The 18,517-nt window shown below is 42.0% G+C and overlaps 1 protein-coding gene across 2 annotated transcripts in view; it reads left to right on the top strand.

The window, feature by feature from the left end:
* LOC106602816 (transcription initiation factor TFIID subunit 6) overlaps positions 1-14,109 on the top strand; it is a 64,829-nt gene extending 50,720 nt beyond the window's left edge. The window contains exons 9-15 of one of the 2 annotated variants that reach the window (XM_014195707.2): positions 6,633-6,734; positions 6,984-7,166; positions 7,477-7,551; positions 10,243-10,368; positions 10,746-10,919; positions 11,160-11,351; positions 13,173-14,107. In XM_014195707.2, coding sequence (XP_014051182.1) covers positions 6,633-6,734; positions 6,984-7,166; positions 7,477-7,551; positions 10,243-10,368; positions 10,746-10,919; positions 11,160-11,351; positions 13,173-13,439 — 1,119 coding nt within the window. In that variant the 3' untranslated portion in view covers positions 13,440-14,107. Of the gene's footprint in view, positions 1-6,632; positions 6,735-6,983; positions 7,167-7,476; positions 7,552-10,242; positions 10,369-10,745; positions 10,920-11,159; positions 11,352-13,172 lie in introns of both variants that reach the window. The other variant, XM_014195708.2, reaches the window with a different exon arrangement.
* The last annotated feature ends 4,408 nt before the right edge of the window (positions 14,110-18,517 follow it).

The raw sequence follows: 18,517 nt of genomic DNA, 5'->3' as shown, positions 1-18,517 counted from the left end.
GATCCATAAAATGTCCTTTGACAGTAGTAGATCTAATTACATTTAGAGGATTCTAAATTCATATCTAAGGTGCTTTTATACAATTAATGCAGGGTTTTAAAAAAACTGTTTTAAAAGGTTTATGTTTATTAAGTAGTCTTGCTTGTCTCAGCAGCCTCCCTTAATAATAATAACAATATTGACAATTATTGATTTAAATAATTCATTAATTATTTAGTGGCACCACAAATGTGAATTAATATTTACCAAACAAAACACATTACAGAATTGCACCATTTCTGCAGACATGTCAGACCATAATAAATACATTTACTTTGTATAGTGCTTTTCATTACAATTTCCAGCAAGACTATTCAAGCTATCGACTCACTGATGGTTGAAGGTGATGGGCGATCGGCAAAGGCCATCTGGAATCTGCTGGCATCACGGAACAACATCAACATCGCTCTAATCACAGTCAGAAGACAGTTGAAGGAACTTGAGTGGACTTATGGAAAGGCTCTGTAAGACACATTTTATATAAACTCAGCAAAAAAAAAAAACATCCTCTCACTGTCAACTGAGTTTATTTTCAGCAAATTTAACATGTGTAAATATTTGTATGAACATAACAAGATTAAACAACTGAGACATAAACTGAACAAGTTCCACAGACATGTGACTAACAGAAATGGAATAATGTGTCCCTGAACAAATGGGTCGTCAAAATCAAAGTAACAGTCAGTATATGGTGTGGCCACCAGCTGCATTAAGTACTGCAGTGCAGCTCCTCCTCATGGACTGCACTAGAATTTGCTAGTTCTTGCTGAGAGATATTACCCCACTCTTCCACCAAGGCATCTGCAAGTTTCCAGACATTTCTGGGGGGAATGGCCCTAGCCCTCCGATCCAACAGGTCCCAGATGTGCTCAAAGGGATTGAGATCCGGGCTCTTTGCTGGCCATGGCAGAACACTGACATTCCTGTCTTGCAGGAAATCACGCACAGAACGAGCAGTATGACTGGTGGAATTGTCATGCTGGAGGCTCATTTCAGGATGCAGTGAGAGATGCAGTGAGAGATGCAGTGAGAGATGCAGTGCCTTAGACCGCTGCTCCACGCGGGAACCATGACCAATATATTTATTTTTTCAGAACATTAACCATGTGTGTTCTCTTGTACTGTGCTGTAGTTTCGACCCAATGATTCATCTGACAAACAAAGAACGTTGCGTCCTGCAGGCTCAGGCATGGATCAAAGCTGCCGAGAGTATTTTTATCATTATTTTATTAACGAAAGCATAAAGATGTTGATGAAGAAGCAACATTTTCCTCGGGATCCATCCCGGGTCAGTTTCAAGTCCTCTGGTGGTTGCAGTCCTAACACACTGCCGCCAGGGTTTGCATTGCAAATGAGGGCATAAACTGGGTCAAGACGCCAGCAGAGTAAGTAGACCTTTATGTAGTTGAATAAAAGGCCTACAACACCTACGGTAGAACTACAGTACATCTAAAAATATATTTTTCATCTTTTCATGTAGGTCTCCTGATTTAAACCCAATCGAACTTGTTTGGCATCAACTGAAAACATAAATCCGTAATGATACAATTCTCCCCCTACCCTCCTTGGCAAGAGTTTTTTTGTCCTGCTAGTAGCCCATAATGGGTGGATGGCTTAATTAGTCATTTACTGTTCTCATTCTCTGACTGGAAACGTTGTTTGCAGAGTTCACAATCTCATTTTCAAGTCCTTGTTTAAAAAATAACTATATTTTTGAGATTATTTTGTTTTCAAATAGCCAAAAGTGAGCAGTTGTAATAGAGATAAAGGCCATTCTTGACCATGGGGTGAGACAATAGGCCCTTTTTAATTTTGTCTGGCTTGCCATTCCAAATAAAATGGAATATTTTTTCCTCATATCATTTAAACAGGTCGCTCTCCGCCTGACTCTCCACCAATGCCGCCTGGCAATCAACCAAAAACACAGCATCTACCGTGGTATTCCATTTCCAGCGAGACTATTCAAGCCATCGACTCCATGATGGTTGAAGATGATGAGCGATCGGAAAAGGCAATCTGGAATCTTTTGTATGACTAACGCCTTTAGTGAATAGGGCTGTATTCTGTATACCACCCTACCTTGTCACAACACAACTGATTGGCTCAAAGGCATTAAGAAGGAAAGAAATTCCACAAAATAACTTAGGCACACCTATTAATTGAAATTCATTCTAGATGATTACCTCATGAAGCTGGTTGAGAGAATGCCAAGAGTGTGCAAAGCTGTCATCAAGGCAAAGGGTGGCTACTTTGAAGAAAAATATATTTAGATTTGTTGAACAATGTTTTTTGGTTACTACATGATTCCATATGTGTTATTTCATAGTTTTGATGTCTTCACTATTTTTCTACAACGTAGAAATTAATAAAAAAATATATAGAAAAACCCTGGAATGTGTACAGTTGTGGCCACAAGTTTTGAGAATGACACAAATATTAATTTCCACAAAGTTTGCTGCTTCAGTGTCTTTAGATATTTTTGTCAGATGTTACTATGGAATACTGAAATATAATTACAAGCATTTCATAAGTGTCAAATACTTTTATTGACAATTACATGAAGTTGATGCAAAGAGTCAATATTTGCAGTGTTGACCCTTCTTTTTCAAGACCTCTGCAATCTGCCCTGGCATGCTGTCAATTAACTTCTGGGCCACATCCTGACTGATGGCAGCCCATTCTTGCATAATCAATGCTTGGAGTTTGTCAGAATTTGTGGGTTTTTGTTTGTCCACCTGCCTCTTGAGGATTGACCACAAGTTTTCAATGGGATTAAGGTCTGGGGAGTTTCCTCGCCATGGACCCAAAATATCGATGTTTTGTTCCCCGAGCCACTTAGTTATCACTTTTGCCTTATGGCAAGGTGCTCCATCATGCTGGAAAAGGCATTGTTCGTCACCAAACTGTTCCTGGATGGTTGGGAGAAGTTGCTCTCGGAGGATGTGTTGGTACCATTCTTTATTCATGGCTGTGTTCTTAGGCAAAATTGTGAGTGAGCCCACTCCCTTGGCTGAGAAGCAACTCCACACATGAATGGTCTCAGGATGCTTTACTGTTGGCAGGACACAGGACTGATGGTAGCGCTCACCTTATCTTCTCCGGACAAGCTTTTTTTCCGGATGCCCCAAACAATCGGAAAGGGGATTCATCAGAGAAAATGACTTTACCCCAGTCCTCAGCAGTCCAATCCTTGTACCTTTTGCAGAATATCAGTCTGTCCCTGATGTTTTTCCTGGACAGAAGTGGCTTCTTTGCTGCCCTTCTTGACACCAGGCCATTCTCAAAGTCTTCACCTCACTGTGCGTGCAGATGCAGTCACACCTGCCTGCTGCCATTCCTGAGCAAGCTCTGGTGGTGCCCTGATCCCACAGCTGAATCAACTTTAGGAGACAGTCCTGGCGCTTGCTGGACTTTCTTGGGCGGCCTGAAGCTTTCTTCACATCAATTTAACCGCTCTCCTTGAATTTCTTGATGATCCGATAAATGGTTGATTTAGGTGCAATCTTACTGGCAGCAATATCTTTGCCTGTGAAGCCCTTTTTGTGCAAAGCAATGATGACGGCACGTTTTTCCTTGCAGATAACCATGTTTGACAGAGGAAGAACAATGATTCCAAGGACCACCCTCCTTTTGAATCTTCCAGTCTGTTATTCGAACTCAATCAGCATGACAGAGTGATCTCCAGCCTTGTCCTCGTCAACATTCACACCTGTGTTAATGAGAGAATCACTGACATGTCAGCTGGTCCTTTTGTGGCAGGGCTGAAATGCAGTGGAAATGTTTTTGGGGGATTTAGTTCATTAGCATGGCAAAGAGGGACTTTGCAATTAATTGCAATTCATCTGATCACTCTTCATAACATTCTGGAGTATATGCAAATTGCCATCATACAAACTGAGGCAGCAGACTTTGTGAAACTGTATATTTGTGTCATTCTCAAAACTTTTGGCCACGACTGTAGGTGTCAACTTTTGACTGGTACTGTACATATAAAAAAGCAAGCGTAATATCGACATTGGGATGCTGCTCTCGGATCCCATGTCCTGTCGTAGAATAAGGCACCCACCAAAAGTAGAATACCTCTTAGGCAACTGTATGAAACGTGATCAACCCTCATTCTGGAGACCTACTGGGTGCGCAAGCTTTTGATCAATCAATGCTCAACACATCAGAGACAGTTTATCAAGATCCTGTGAGCAGCTCATTTCTAAAATGTGAGCCTTTTCAGGAAACTAGGCGTATGTCGCAAGTCACAACATTTTTAAAGGTGTTGCGTATTAAAACTTAACAAAAAACTCCAGTATGCAAAAATCTATTTCAATAGAACATCACTGCAACAACTGTTTCAGATCACTCTCCTCTAAGTGTACTAGAGCACAGAATAACTGATGAATTTACGAATGCTCAACACCAGTTGAACATGGCCAGTGTCAGTAAAGTCGGCAAAATAGCATAATTCAATTTTTGCCAGGAGCACAGTTACAGTCACCAATGCTCTGGATAACATGATAACAGCCTAACCAGCTCTGTTAGGGCGAGTAAAATGGTCAGAGTTTGGGTGGGGGCTAATGCTTAAGATGCTTCTTATGGCATTGCACATGGTCAGTGTGAACCAGAGTGACTTGACACAAAAACAATGGGCCAAGCAAGCTGTACATACATTTAACAGAAATGACACAGGACGTCTTATTTAATGAAAGGGGTTGCAGTCTGCCGTGAAGCTTTCATCCATGTATACGGGTAAGAGTCTAGTTACAGTTTGATATTATACATTTCTAATTTTGTCAAAGTTGATTTCATTGCAAGTTAAAGCTTGCTGTTACCTCGCTAGCTGAAGTTCGATGGCTGGCTTGCTAGCTAACTGAACCTATTTGGCTAGCTATGAAAATCGGTTTGTATTGCTATTACTCTATGGTTTGGGATGATAGTTCAATGTTTAGCTAGCTAACATTAACATTACATGTCTACTGTTAAAGAAAAGACCCCAAGTTAAAGCTTGCTGTTAGCTAGCTAACGTTAGCTGAGGTTAGATAGCTGGCTTGCTAGCTAACATTAACATGTGTGTATGAACTGTGTGTAACGTTAGTGATGTTGGACTGGAGGATGATTCGGTGCTGGTGGAAAGCTATGACTGGCAACAACACCTGACTCCGTACTTTTTGAGAAGATCAGGGAGTTTTGCGACAAAGAGGCTATGAATATCACATGCCCTGCACCAAAGTCAAGGGCAGTATAGAAACAGGCTCTCCGAAAAGGCCTACAACGTTCCCTTGTTCATGTGTGTGTAACAGTGTAGGTTCCGTCCCTCTCTTCGCCCCAACCCGGGCTCGAACCAGGGACCCTTGCACACATCAACAACTGACACCCACGAAGCATCGTTACCCATCGCGCCACAAAAGCCGCGGCCCTTGCAACGCAAGGGGAAACCCTACTTCAAGTCTCAGAGCGAGTGACGTCACCGATTGAAACGCTATTAGCGCGCACCACCGCTAACTAACTAGCCATTTCACATCGGTTACACTCACCCCCCCTTTTGACCTCCTCCTTTTCCGCAGCAACCAATGATCCGGGTCAACAGCATCAATGTAACAGTGTACGTTCTGTCCCTCTCTTCGCCCCAACCTGGGCTCGAACCAGGGACCCTTGCACACATCAACAACTGACACCCCACGAAGCGTCGTTACCCATCGCGCCACAAAAGTGTTATTAGTTCCTAAACTTCTGAGAAAGAGACTAAACATTTTTCCAATTAATATTTCTTAAAAGACCATTCCAGAAAGATACTTTGACCTATGGGACTGAAACATCATATTTAAATAATTGTTGTTAAAAACAGTAGGAGAGAAACATGTCTTGCCCACTGGTGAGTCAGCTGGATCAAGAGATGGTAAAGAAGCGGGCATAGATTTGGCCACATCCTTAAAAAGTACAATAAGTCCAGAGGGGATTGCAACAATAATGATCATAGCAATGAATGACAGATCTCTTGCATTTCATTATCACAAACATTACTTTTTTAAAGAGACAGTGTACAATTTTCAATGTAATACATCCCAATAGGAAAATTGTGATTTCACACAATGTAGAAACCTAATATTCCACAAATGACTTTATTTATTAAATGACAGATATTTGTATCAACATCTTAGCTTTTATAATAAACGTGTTTTAACAGTGTTAAATATTCATTTCTCGAGCACAACATGTGCTTCAAAAGTAGCTAGAATTCATATAGGCTTTATCTCAGTCAATAAAACAAAAACATTTTCTGATACTCCTAACTTTAAGTTATCAGTGAGATTGTTTTATTTAGCCCTGCTCTCACCTGCCATCTACCCTCCTATATCTTGTTCTGCTGGGTTGTGTTCATTAGGGCACGCAATATAAAAGGTTACATTACATTCAATACATTTTTTCAACAAAAACCTAAAATATTGTTACCAAATAGTGCCTCCCTGTTTCAATACATCTTTATTCTGCTTGGTATCTAATGAATACAATCCTGGTGATGCTGAGGTGTCTCAGTGCAGTAGGGATCATGACGCTGTTACCTTTAACTTGTTTTTCTCTTACGTCTTTCTCTTGTCCTGTAGGTCCGTGTGAACGTGGTGCAGAACAACCTGGCCCTGCTCATCTACCTGATGAGGATGGTCAAGGCCCTCATGGACAACCCCACACTCTACTTAGAGAAATATGTAAGAGCCGCCATGACTCAGATTCTGTCAAATTCTAACACAGCTAAAAATCATACAAAGTAAACTGAAAATGAAATCAAAACGCATTAAACTGAACTATGACGCAGATCAATATTACACACAAACTGAAAACCAAATCCTAATATAATCCTAATAAACTTGATAGAGTATTTCAATACAGACAGTCCTCAACTCAGTGCTGATCATAACACATTGTGTCCCTCTCTTGGTTCCCTGGTCGTGGTCTAGCTGCATGAGTTGATCCCAGCGGTGGTGACGTGTATAGTGAGTAAGCAGCTGTGTTTGCGGCCTGACGTGGACAACCACTGGGCTCTGAGGGACTTCGCTGCCCGTCTGATGGCCCAGAGCTGTAAGACCTTCAGCACCACCACCAACAACATCCAGTCACGCATCACCAAGACCTTCACCAAGGTATGACGCATCCGATTCATCAACTTCTACTTATAAGGGTGTGTGTGTGACTTTTGTGAAAAATAAATTAACACCATTTCATTAAACATTTACATTTACATTTTAGTCATTTAGCAGACGCTCTTATCCAGAGCGACTTACAGTAGTGAATGCATACATTTCATGCATTTTTTTTCTCCGTACTGGTCCCCAGTGGGAATCGAACCCACAACCCTGGCGTTGCAAACACACGGGATACTGGGATTGAGACAACAAGTGGTGGTATTATTATTATTAGCCATGAACATCACCTTCCATCTCTTTCTCTCAGAGCTGGTTGGATGACAAGACTCAGTGGACGACACGCTACGGCTGCATCGCTGGACTGTCTGAACTAGGACCTGACGTGAGTTGTGCCTTTGTCTCTTGCACACTTGAAGAAATGTCCTCACCCCATAGTGTTTCTCTCTCTTTCTCTCTCTCCAATTCAAAGTGCCTTATTGGCATGGGAAAAGTATGTGGACACCCTTTCTCATTACTGGATTTGGCTATTTCAGCCAAACCCGTTGCTGACGGGTGTATAAAATCGAGCACACAGCCATGCAATCTCCATAGACAGACATTGGCAGTTGAATGGCATTACTTAAGAGCTCAGTGACTTTCAACGTGCCACCGTCATAGGATGCCACCTTTCCAACAAGTCAGTTCGTCAAATTTCTGCCCTGCTAGAGCTGCCCTGGTCAACTGTAAGTGCTGTTATTGTGAAGTGGAAACATCTAGGAGAAACAATGGCTCAGTCGCGAAGTGGTAGGCCACACAAGCTCACAGAACGGGACCACCGAATGCTGAAGTGCGTAACACGATAAAATTGTCTGTCCTCGGTTGCAACACTCACTACCGAGTTCCAAACTACCTCTGGAAGCAATGTCAGCACAAGACCTGTTAGTCAAGAGCTTCCTGAAATGGGTTTCCATGGCCGAGCAGCCGCACACATGCCTAAAATCACCATGCGTAATGACAAGCGTCGGCTGGAGTGGTGTAAAGCTCGCCGCCATTGGACAGTAAACATGACAAATGTCATATTGTGGCTACATACACTGTTGTAATGATGTGCAAATAGTTAAAGTGAATACATAAATACATAAACATGTTCTTCACTGGTTGCCCTTTTCTTGTGGCAACAGGTCAAAAATCTTGCAGCTGTGGTATTGTTTTATTTAACCTTTATTTAACTAGGCAAGTCAGTTTAGAACAAATTCTTATTTTCAATGACAGCCTAGGAACAGTGGGTTAACTGCCTTGTTCAGGGGCAGAACGGCAGATTTTTACCTTGCTAGATCAAATCCCGAGCTGACAACCTTTCGGTTACTGGCCCAATGCTCGAACCACTAGGCTACCCTACCGCTCCATATTTCACCCAGTAGATATGGGAGTTTATCAAATTGGATCTGTTTTTTAATTATTTGTGGGTCTTTGTAATCTGAGGGAATTATGTTTCTCTAATATGGTCATACATTTGGCAAAGGTTAGGAACTGCATCTCAGTTTCCACCTCATTTTGTGGGCAGTGTGCACATAGCCTGTCTTCTCTTGAGAGCCAGGTCTGCCTACGGCGGCCTCTCTCAATAGCAAGGCTATGCTCACTGAGTCTGTACGTACCGTAATTTCCGGACTATAAACTGCAACTTTTTTCCCACGCTTTGAACCTCGCGGCTTAAACAATGACGCAGCTAATATATGGATTTTTCCCGCTTTCAATTTTTTTTTTCCAAAAACACATTCTGTGATGTGCTCAGTTTTTGGGCGGCATGAAGCTTTCATTAGACCAATGAAATTACCGAACGGGTTAAGGTCAAACAACTTTTCTGTTTACTGTTTAGATTAAATTGAGCGCTCTCAAACTTCCCATCATTTTGATTACGGTAGTCATTTTGTCACCCTCATCATGGCAAAGACACGGAGAAATGCATATGATGCAGCTTTAAAGTTTAAGGCGATTGATCTGGCTGTTGGAAAAGGAAATAGAGCTGCTGCACGGGAGCTTGGTCTTAATGAGTCGATGATAAGACGTTGGAAACAGCAGCGTGAGGAATTGACTCAGTGCAAAAAGACAACTAAAGCTTAATGCAAATTTTTAATTTTTTATTACAAGCCGTGTTTCGTTAAAGCCTATTTATTTTTGTTACAAGCCGTGTTTCGTTAAAGCCTATTTATTTTTGTTACAAGCCGTGTTTCGTTAAAGCCTGTGTAAAGTTAATTTGTTTCAATGTACCGGTAGGCACCTGCGGCTTATAGACATGTGCGGCTTATTTATGTAAAAAATATATATATTTTTTTTAATTCAGTGGGTCCGGCTTATATTCAGGTGCGCTCAATAGTCCGGAAATTACGGTAGTCAAAGCTTTCCTTAAGTTTGGGTCAGTCACAGTGGTCAGGTATCCTGCCAATGTGTACTCTCTATTTAGAACCAAATAGCATTCCAGTTTGCTCTGTTTTTTGGTAAATTCTTTCTAATGTGTCAAGTAATTATCTTTTTGTTTTCTCGGGATTTGGTTAGGTGTAATTGTTTTGCTGTCCTGGGGCTCTGTGGGGTTTGTTTGTGTTTGTGAACAGAGCCGCAGGACCAGCTTGCTTAGGGTACTCTTCTCCAGGTTCATCTCTGTAGGTGATGGCTTTGTTATGTAAGGTTTGGGAATCGCTTCCTTTTAGGTGGTTATAGAATTTAACGGCTCTTTTCTGGATTTTGATAATTAGCGGGTATCTGCCTAATTCTGCTCTGCATGCATTATTTGGTGTTTTACATTGTACACAGGGGATATTTTTGCAGAATTCTGCATGCAAAGTCTCAATTTGGTGTTTGTCCCATTTTGTGAATTATTGGTTGGTGAGCGCATCCCAGACCTCACAACCATAAAAGGCAGTGGGTTCTACAACTGATTCAAGTATTTTTAGCCAGATCCTAATCAGTTATAGAACCCATTGCCCTTTATGGTTGTGAGGTCTGGGATCCGCTCACCAACCAAGAATTCACAAAATGGTATGTTGAATTTTATGTTCCCCTCTCTTTCTATCTACCTCCCTCTTCTCACTCTCTCCAGGTGATCAAGACGTTGATCCTGCCCAGGCTCACTGTAGAAGGAGCTCGTATCAAAGCAGTGTCTGATGGACCTGTTGTCTCCAACATCGATAAGATAGGAGCAGACCACGTCCAAAGCCTTTTACTGGTGAGGAGCCAAACTTATTGTTCTACTCATTATTACTCAATGCCTCTTTATGATAGAACATGTTTGTTTTATTCTCATGTACCTGATTTGTTACCACAAATAAGACCATAGACAACATACAGTATTATAGACACCTCTTCATCCAGTACATTTAGGGCCAGTTTCCCAGACACAGAGGAAACCTAGTTCTGGACTTAAAACATGCTTTAATTTGTAAGTCGCTCTGGATAAGAGCGTCTGCTAAATGAGGTAATGTAAAATGTAATGCTTTTTAATCTGTGTCCAGGAAACTGGCCTTTAAAGGCCCGTCTGTGACTTTAATATACCCATCTGTGAGAGATACAGAGATACTTGACTAATATCTTCTTCTCTCTCAGAAACACTGTGCCAGCGTCATCGCTAAAACTCGTCCCCTGCCTGACAACGTGGAGCAGTACCGGGCAGACTACGGTTACCTTGGGCCCATGCTGTGTTCTCATGTGGTCAAGGCCAGGGCCCAGGCAGCACTACAGGCCCAGCAGGTCAACAGAACCACACTCACCATCACACAGGTAGGGCACATGGACGTCAAACATCTATTGACCCAGCTTAGTGTTAGGTAAATGTCGGTGTAACAAATATGTACATTCAGTCAGTTCAAGAAGTAAACTTAAATTCCAATTCTCTTCATTGAAAAACAAAGTTGGAATTGACTTCAACGCTGATATTGACTGACAATATCAGCAACTTCATCCTGTTAGTGTTTAGTAACATAACAAAACCCAATCTGAAGTTCTGTTTCTATGTTGCAGCCTCGGCCCACCCTAACAGTGTCTCAGAGCGGAATAGGAGGGTCAGGGGGGTCCCGTACCCCCAGCATCATTAAGGTATCCAGCTCCCTCACCCTCATGTCCACCCGACCAGGCACCCCAACACAGCCATCGCCCCCGTCAACCAAGTACATCGTCATGGCAACCAGCTCAGGGGCATCGTCCACCCAGCAGGTATTGTGGACAGCAGTTTTGTTGTTTTTGTTTTCTTTGAAATAGTAACAAAGACTATTGTATTTAAGAGCATAAATAGTATTCACTCTGTCCTCCTAGATTTACATATAGTACCAGTCAAAAGTTTGGACACACCTACTCATTCAAGGCTTTTTATTTTTACTATTTTCTACATTGTAGAATAATAGTGAAGACATCAAACCTATGAAATAACACATATGGAATTATGTAGTAACCACAAAAGTGTAAAACAAATCAACATATTTTATATTTCAGATTCTTCAAAGTAGCCACCCTTTGCCTTGATGACAGGTTTGCACACTAATGGCATTCTCTCAACCAGCTTCATGAGGTAGTCACCTTCAATTAACAGGTGTGCTTTGTTAAGTTCATTTGTGGAATTTTTTTCCTTCTTATTGAGTTTGAGCCAATCAATTGTGTTATGACAAGGTAGGGGTGGTATACAGAAGATAGCCCTATTTGGTAGAAGACCAAGTCCATATTATGGCAAGAACAGCTCAAATAAACAAAGAGAAATTACAGTCCGTCATTACTATAAAACATGAAGGTCAGTCAATCCGGAAAATTTCAAGAACTTTTAAAGTTTCTTCAAGTGCAGTCATAGAAAGTGCAGTCGCTATGATGAAACTGGCTCTCATGAGGACCGCCACAGGAAAGGAAGACACAGAGCTACCTCTGCTGCAGAGGATAAGTTCATTAGAGTTACCAGCATCAGAAATTGCAGCCCAAATAAATGCTTCACAGAGTTCAAGTAACGGACACATCTTAACTTCAGCTGTTCAGAGGAGACTGCGTGAATCAGGCATTCATGGTCAAATTGCTGCAAAGAAACCACTACTAAACGACACCAATAAGAAGAAGAGACTTGCTTGGGCCAAGAAACACAAGCAATGGACATTAGACCGGTGGAAATCTGTCCTTTGGTCTGATGAGTCCAAATTTGAGATTTTTGGTTCCAACTGCCGTCTTTGTGAGATGCGGACTAGGGGAACGCTTTATCTCAGCATGTGTGGTTCCCACAGTGAAGCATTGAGGAGGAGGTGTGATGGTGCTTTGCTGGTGACACTGTCTGTGATTTATTTCAAATTCAAGGCACACTTAACCAGCATGGCTATCACAGCATTCTGCAGCGATACGCCATCCCATCTGGTTTGCGCTTAGTTCCACTATCATTTGTTTTTCAACAGGACAATGACCCAACATACCTCCAGGTTGTGTAAGGGCTATTTGACCAAGAAGGAGAGTGATGGAGAGCTGCGTCAGATGAACTGGCCTCCACAGTCACTCGGCCTCAACCGAGAGATGATTTGGGATGACTTGGACCGCAGAGTGAAGGAAAAGCAGCCAACAAGTGCTCAGCATATGTGGGAAGTCCTTCAAGACTGTTGGAAAAGCATTCCAGGTGACTACCTCATGAAGCTGGTTGAGAGAATACAAAGCTGTTCATCAAGGGTAGGGTGGCTACTTTAAAGAATCTAAAATCTATTTTGATTTGTTTAACACTTTGTTTACTACATGATTCCATGCTATTTCATAGTTTTGATGTGTTCACTATTATTCTACAATGTAGAAAATAGTTTAACTTTTTTTATTTTTTTATCCTGGAATGAGAAGGTGTGTTCAAAACTTTTGACTGGTGCTGTATAAGGTGTGGTCGTAAATAAACATTTAATATACAGTCATTGATATCCTATACATTCACTTTTTGATAAACATTTAAGTTTCTCTAAAAAAAGTCATTATCTAGATGCCCTAGTAGTGGTGATGTGTAATGTAATATTCCCCTCTCCTTTACTTCAGGTGATCACTCGGACTTCCTCCTCAGTGACCAGCACGGTCGCCAGCGCTACCTCCACGCTGCAGCCTCTGGTCAAGTTGGAGTCTGGAGGGGCCGGCGGCCTGGGGGGGTCGCGACCTCTCCAGAAGTACATTGTGGTGTCCCTCCCCTCCTCCTCTCTGGAAAGTAAGAGTGGCGTGCTCCCTCCCTCCTCTTCTTCCGCCTCCCCCATCTTGCTGGAAGCCGGGATGAAGATGGATTGCTCAGACTCCCCCGGCGCCAGCACATAGTCCCCGCACTGAGACTCTGGGTGTGTCCCAAATGGCAAACAATTCCCTTTATAGTGCACTACTGTTGACCAGGGCCCATAGGGCTCTGGTCAACAGTAGTGTGCTATATAAGGAATAGGGTGCCGTTTGACACAGACACTGGCTTGTAATTGGCTGAGACAGCCCTCTGATTGGCTGATGGTAATAACAGAGACCTCTACCTCCGATTGGATAGAGGTGCCTGGGAGCGAGGACTTTTGGTGCAGGTGTGGAAACTAGCTTCTGGAGTAGCAAAGGAATTGTCAGAAAACGGGGGATATTACAGTGGCAAGAAAAAATATGTGAACCCTTTGGAAATACCTGGATTTCTGCATAAATTGGTCATAAAATTTGATCTGATCTTCATCTAGGTCACAACAATAGTCAAACACAGTCTGCTTAAACTAATAACACAAACAATTATGCGTTTTCATATATTTATTGTACTCACCGTGTAAACATTCACATACCAGCGTGTAAAAAGTATGTGAACCCTTGGATTTAATAACTGGTTGACCCTCCTTTGGCATCAATAACCTCAACCAAACATTTTCTGTAGTTGCGGATCAGACCTGCACAATTATCAGGAGGAATTTTGGACCATTCCTCTTTACAAAAATGTTTCAGTTCAGCAATAATCTTGGGATGTCTGGTGTGAACCGCTCTCTTGAGGTCATGCCAAAGCATCTCAAATCGGGTTGAGATCAGGACTCTGACTGGGCCACTCCAGAAGGCGTATTTTCTTCTGTTGAAGCCATTCTGTTGTTGATTTACTTCTGTGTTTTGGGTTGTTGTCCTGTTGCATCACCCACCTTCTGTTGAGATTCAATTGGCGGACAGATATCAAGACATTTTGCAGAAGAATGTTAGGCTAAACTTGGGAATTCATTTTTCCGTCGATGATAGCAAGCTGTCCAGGCCCTGAGGCAGCAAAGCAGCTCCAAACCATGATGCTTCCTCCACCATACTTTACAGTTGGGATGAGTTTTTGATGTTGGTGTGCTGTGCCTTTTTTTTCTCCACACACAGTGTTGTGTGTTCCTTCCAAATAACTCAACTGTAGTTTCATCTGTCCACAGAATATTTTGCCAGTAGCGCTGTGGAACATCCAGGTGCACTTTTGCAAACTTCAGACATGCAGCAATGTTTTTTTTGGACAGCAGTGGCTTCTTCCGTGGTGTCTTCCCATGAACACTATTCTTGTTTAGTGTTTTACGTATCGTAGACTCGTCAACAGAGATGTTAGCATGTTCCAGAGATTTCTGTAAGTCTTTAGCTGACACTAGGATTCTTCTTAACCTCATTGAGCATTCTGCACTGTGCTCTTGCAGTCATCTTTGCAGGACAGCCACTCCTAGGGAGAGTAGCAACATTGCTGAACTTTCTCCATTTATAGACAATTTTCTTACAGTGGACTGATAAACATCAAGTCTTTTATAGATACTTTTGTAACCCTTTCCAGCTTTATGCAAGTGAATAATTCTTAATCGTAGGTCTTCTGAGATCTCTTTTTGTTCGAGGCATGGTTCACATTCATGCTTCTTGTGAATAGCAAACTCACATTTTGTGAGGTTTTTTTTATAGGGCAAGGCAGCTCTAACCAACATCTCCAATCTCGTCTCATTGATTGGAGTCCAGGTTAGCTGACTCCAATTAGCTTTTGGAAAAGTCATTAGCCTAGGGGTTCACATACTTTTTCCAACCTACACTGTGAATGTTTAAATTATGTATTCAATATAGACAAGAAAAATACAATAATTTGTGTGTTATTAGTTTTAGCAGACTGTGTTTGTCTGTTGTTGTGACTTAGATGAAGATCAGATCAAATTTGATTACCAATTTTGCAGAAATCCAGGTAATTCCAAAGGGTTCACATACTTTTTCTTGCCACTGTATGTGAAAATATGATGGATAGTGAGGGATGGAGGGGTGCATGCGGTAAAGTGCACAAATTGTATCTCTTTTTCTTATTGTACATATAGTCACACTCGCCTAAAAGCTGTGTGGGCATTTATAATGGTTCAACCAACATTCTAATTGATTTCATGTTCCTTTTTTACACCCTATAATAAAACTGATTTTGTAATGATTCTATGGCGATTGCTTTGTTTTTTCCATTATGAGAGTGGAAGAGGGCAATGATATGGTTGACAGCTGATGATCGCAGTAGCACAAACACTGGTAGCCTAAAGGCCTACATTCTTGCATTCATGGGAAAGAATTCAGTAGCAGGTTATTTTGCTGACACTCAAATGGAAGAGTTGGGAAAGGAATGGTGCCAAAAACATTTGCCGTACATAAGTTCTGTTGAACTACTTCAGTTATTTTCTCATTCTTGACAAGGAGCCGTTGTCTGAGTTGATGTTGGAAGACGTAACATGTTAGTCATGCAGCATCACTTCTATTGATGAGTAGCAAGCAGAGCTGTGCCTGCCCTAGCTCTGATCCAGGGCATTAGTGCGGGTTCCTCCACTAATGTTATTTAGCCCTAACGCCCTAGCTCTGATCCAGGGCGTTAGTTCGGGTTCCTCCACTAATGTTATTTAGCCCTAACGCCCTAGCTCTGATCCAGGGCGTTAGTGCGGGTTCCTCCACTAATGTTATTTAGCCCTAACGCCCTAGCTCTGATCCAGGGCGTTAGTGCGGGTTCCTCCACTAATGTTATTTTAACGCCCTAGCTCTGATCCAGGGCGTTAGTGCGGGTTCCTCCACTAATGTTATTTAGCCCTAACGCCCACCCTCATGAAAGAGTACTACTTAATCACTACTTCACAAGATCTATACAAACCTACTGGTGATTTAAACTAATTGCATTTTTAACTGAAGATCATGATTAGTTGATTATTGGAGACAGGTGTGTTAGCTGGGGCTGGGGAAAAAGTCACCAATCAAAGACACCAATCAAGCCCCCGAGGACTGGAGTTGCCCAAACCTTCACATACCAACAAAATTCCTACATGTTCACTATTATGCTTACTCAATCTCTATTGAATTTATACTGCCATTTGTGTGGGTAGTGTTGTCACTACTGAATTGCTCCTGATCCCTTTTCATTTCCTACATAAACCCTTTAATTACTATTGAAAACTGACACATTTACTGTTTGCCTATTCAAAATCACCATTGACAGCTTGTTACACTATGTCAATACTAGACTAGTGCACATTTCTTCAAGTTTCTAACTAGTTATATCATCAAACAATAAATAATAAGCAGGGTTAGGGTTTGGCCGGTGTAGGCCGTCATTGTAAATAAGAATTTGTTCTTAACTGACTTGCCTATTTAAATAAAGGTTAAATAAAAAAATACACTATATATACAAAAGTGGGCATTAATATAGAGTTGGTCCCTCTTTGCTACTATAACAGCCTCCACTCTTCTGGGAAAGCTTTTCACTAGAATATTGCTGCGGGGACTTGCTTCCATTCAGCCACGAGAATTAGTGAGGTCAGGCACTGATGTTGGGCGATTAGGCCTGGGTCCCCAAAGTGTTCGATGGGGTTGAGGTCAGGGCTCTGTGCAGGCCAGTCAAGTTCTTCCACACCGATCTTGACAAACCCTTTCTGTATGGACCTCGCTTTTTGCACGGGGGCATTGTCATGTTGAAACAGGAAAGGGCCTTCCCCAAACTGTTGCCACAAAGTTGGAAGCACAGAATCGTCTAGAATGTAAGGGGCCTAGCCCAAACCATTATTCCAAACATACCAGATGGTGAAACGTGATTCATCACTCCAGTGAACGTGTTTCCACTGCTCCAGAGTCCAATGGCTGCAAGCTTTTTAAAATATTTTATTTAACCTTTATTTAACTAGGCTACTCTGTTAAGAACAAATTCTTATTTACAAGGATGGCCTACCCCTACCAAACCCAGACGACGCTGGGCCAATTGTGCGCCACCCTATGGGACTGACCAATCACGGCCGGATGTTATGCAGCCTGGATTCAAACCAGGGACTGCAGTGACGCCTCTTGCACTGAGATGCAGTGCCTTAGACCTCTGAGCCACTACTCCAGCCGACACTTGGCATTGCGCATGGTAATCTTAGGCTTGTGTGGAAACCCATTTAATGAAGCTCCCGACAAGCAGTTATTGAGCTGAAGTTGCTTCCAGATCCAGTTTGGTACTCGGTAGTGTTGCAACCGAGGACAGATGATTTTTACGAGCTGTGTGTTTCAGCACTCTGCGGTCCCGTTCTGTGAGCTTGTGTGGCCTACCACTTTGCAGTTTTTGCTTCTAGAAGTTTCCACTTCACAATAACAGTTGATTGGGACAGCTCTAGCAGGGCAGAACTTTGACGAACTGACTTGTTGGAAAGTTGGCATCCTATGATGGTGCCATATTGAAAGTCACTGCGCTCTTAAGTAAGGCCATTCTACTACTTAATCTTTGTCTATGGAGATTGCATGGCTGTGTGCTGGATTTTATACACCTGTCAGCAACAGGTGTGACTGAAATATCCAAATCCACTAAGTTGAAGCGGTATCTGCATACTTTGTATATAAAGTGCCCTCCACTAATATTGGCACCCTTATATGTGTATTTATTGTTTATCCTCTTGGTCTTTCATTCAAAATATTCACAAAAATTTAACTTTTAATTAAAGTAAAATAATTTAAATAAAAAATAAATTCTTAACATAAAACAAATATTTTTCTCAAATATATGTGTGCCACAATTATTGGCACCCCTTCATTCAATACTTTGTGCAACCTCCCTTTGCCAAGGTAACAGCTCTGAGTCATCCCCTATAATGCGTAATGAGGTTGGAGAAAACATGGCAAGGTATCTGAGACCATTCCTCCATACAGAATCTCTCCAGATCCTTCAAATTCCGAGGTCCACGCTTGCGGACTCTCCTCTTCAGATCATCCCACTGGTTTTCTATGGGGTTTAGGCCAGGGGACTGGGATGGCCATGGCAAAACCTTGATTCTGTGGTCAGTGAACCATTTTTGTGTTGATTTTGATGTGTGCTTAAGTTCATTGTCCTGCTGGAAGATCCAACCAAGGCCCAGTTTAAGCTTCCTATCAGAGGCAGTCAGGTTTTGATTTAATATCTG

The sequence above is a fragment of the Salmo salar genome, chromosome ssa04, assembly GCF_905237065.1.
Source record: "Salmo salar chromosome ssa04, Ssal_v3.1, whole genome shotgun sequence".
Classification (NCBI taxonomy): domain Eukaryota; kingdom Metazoa; phylum Chordata; class Actinopteri; order Salmoniformes; family Salmonidae; genus Salmo; species Salmo salar.
The sequence above is the reverse complement of the archived record's forward strand: the minus strand, read 5'-3'. Positions and strand labels throughout refer to the sequence as shown.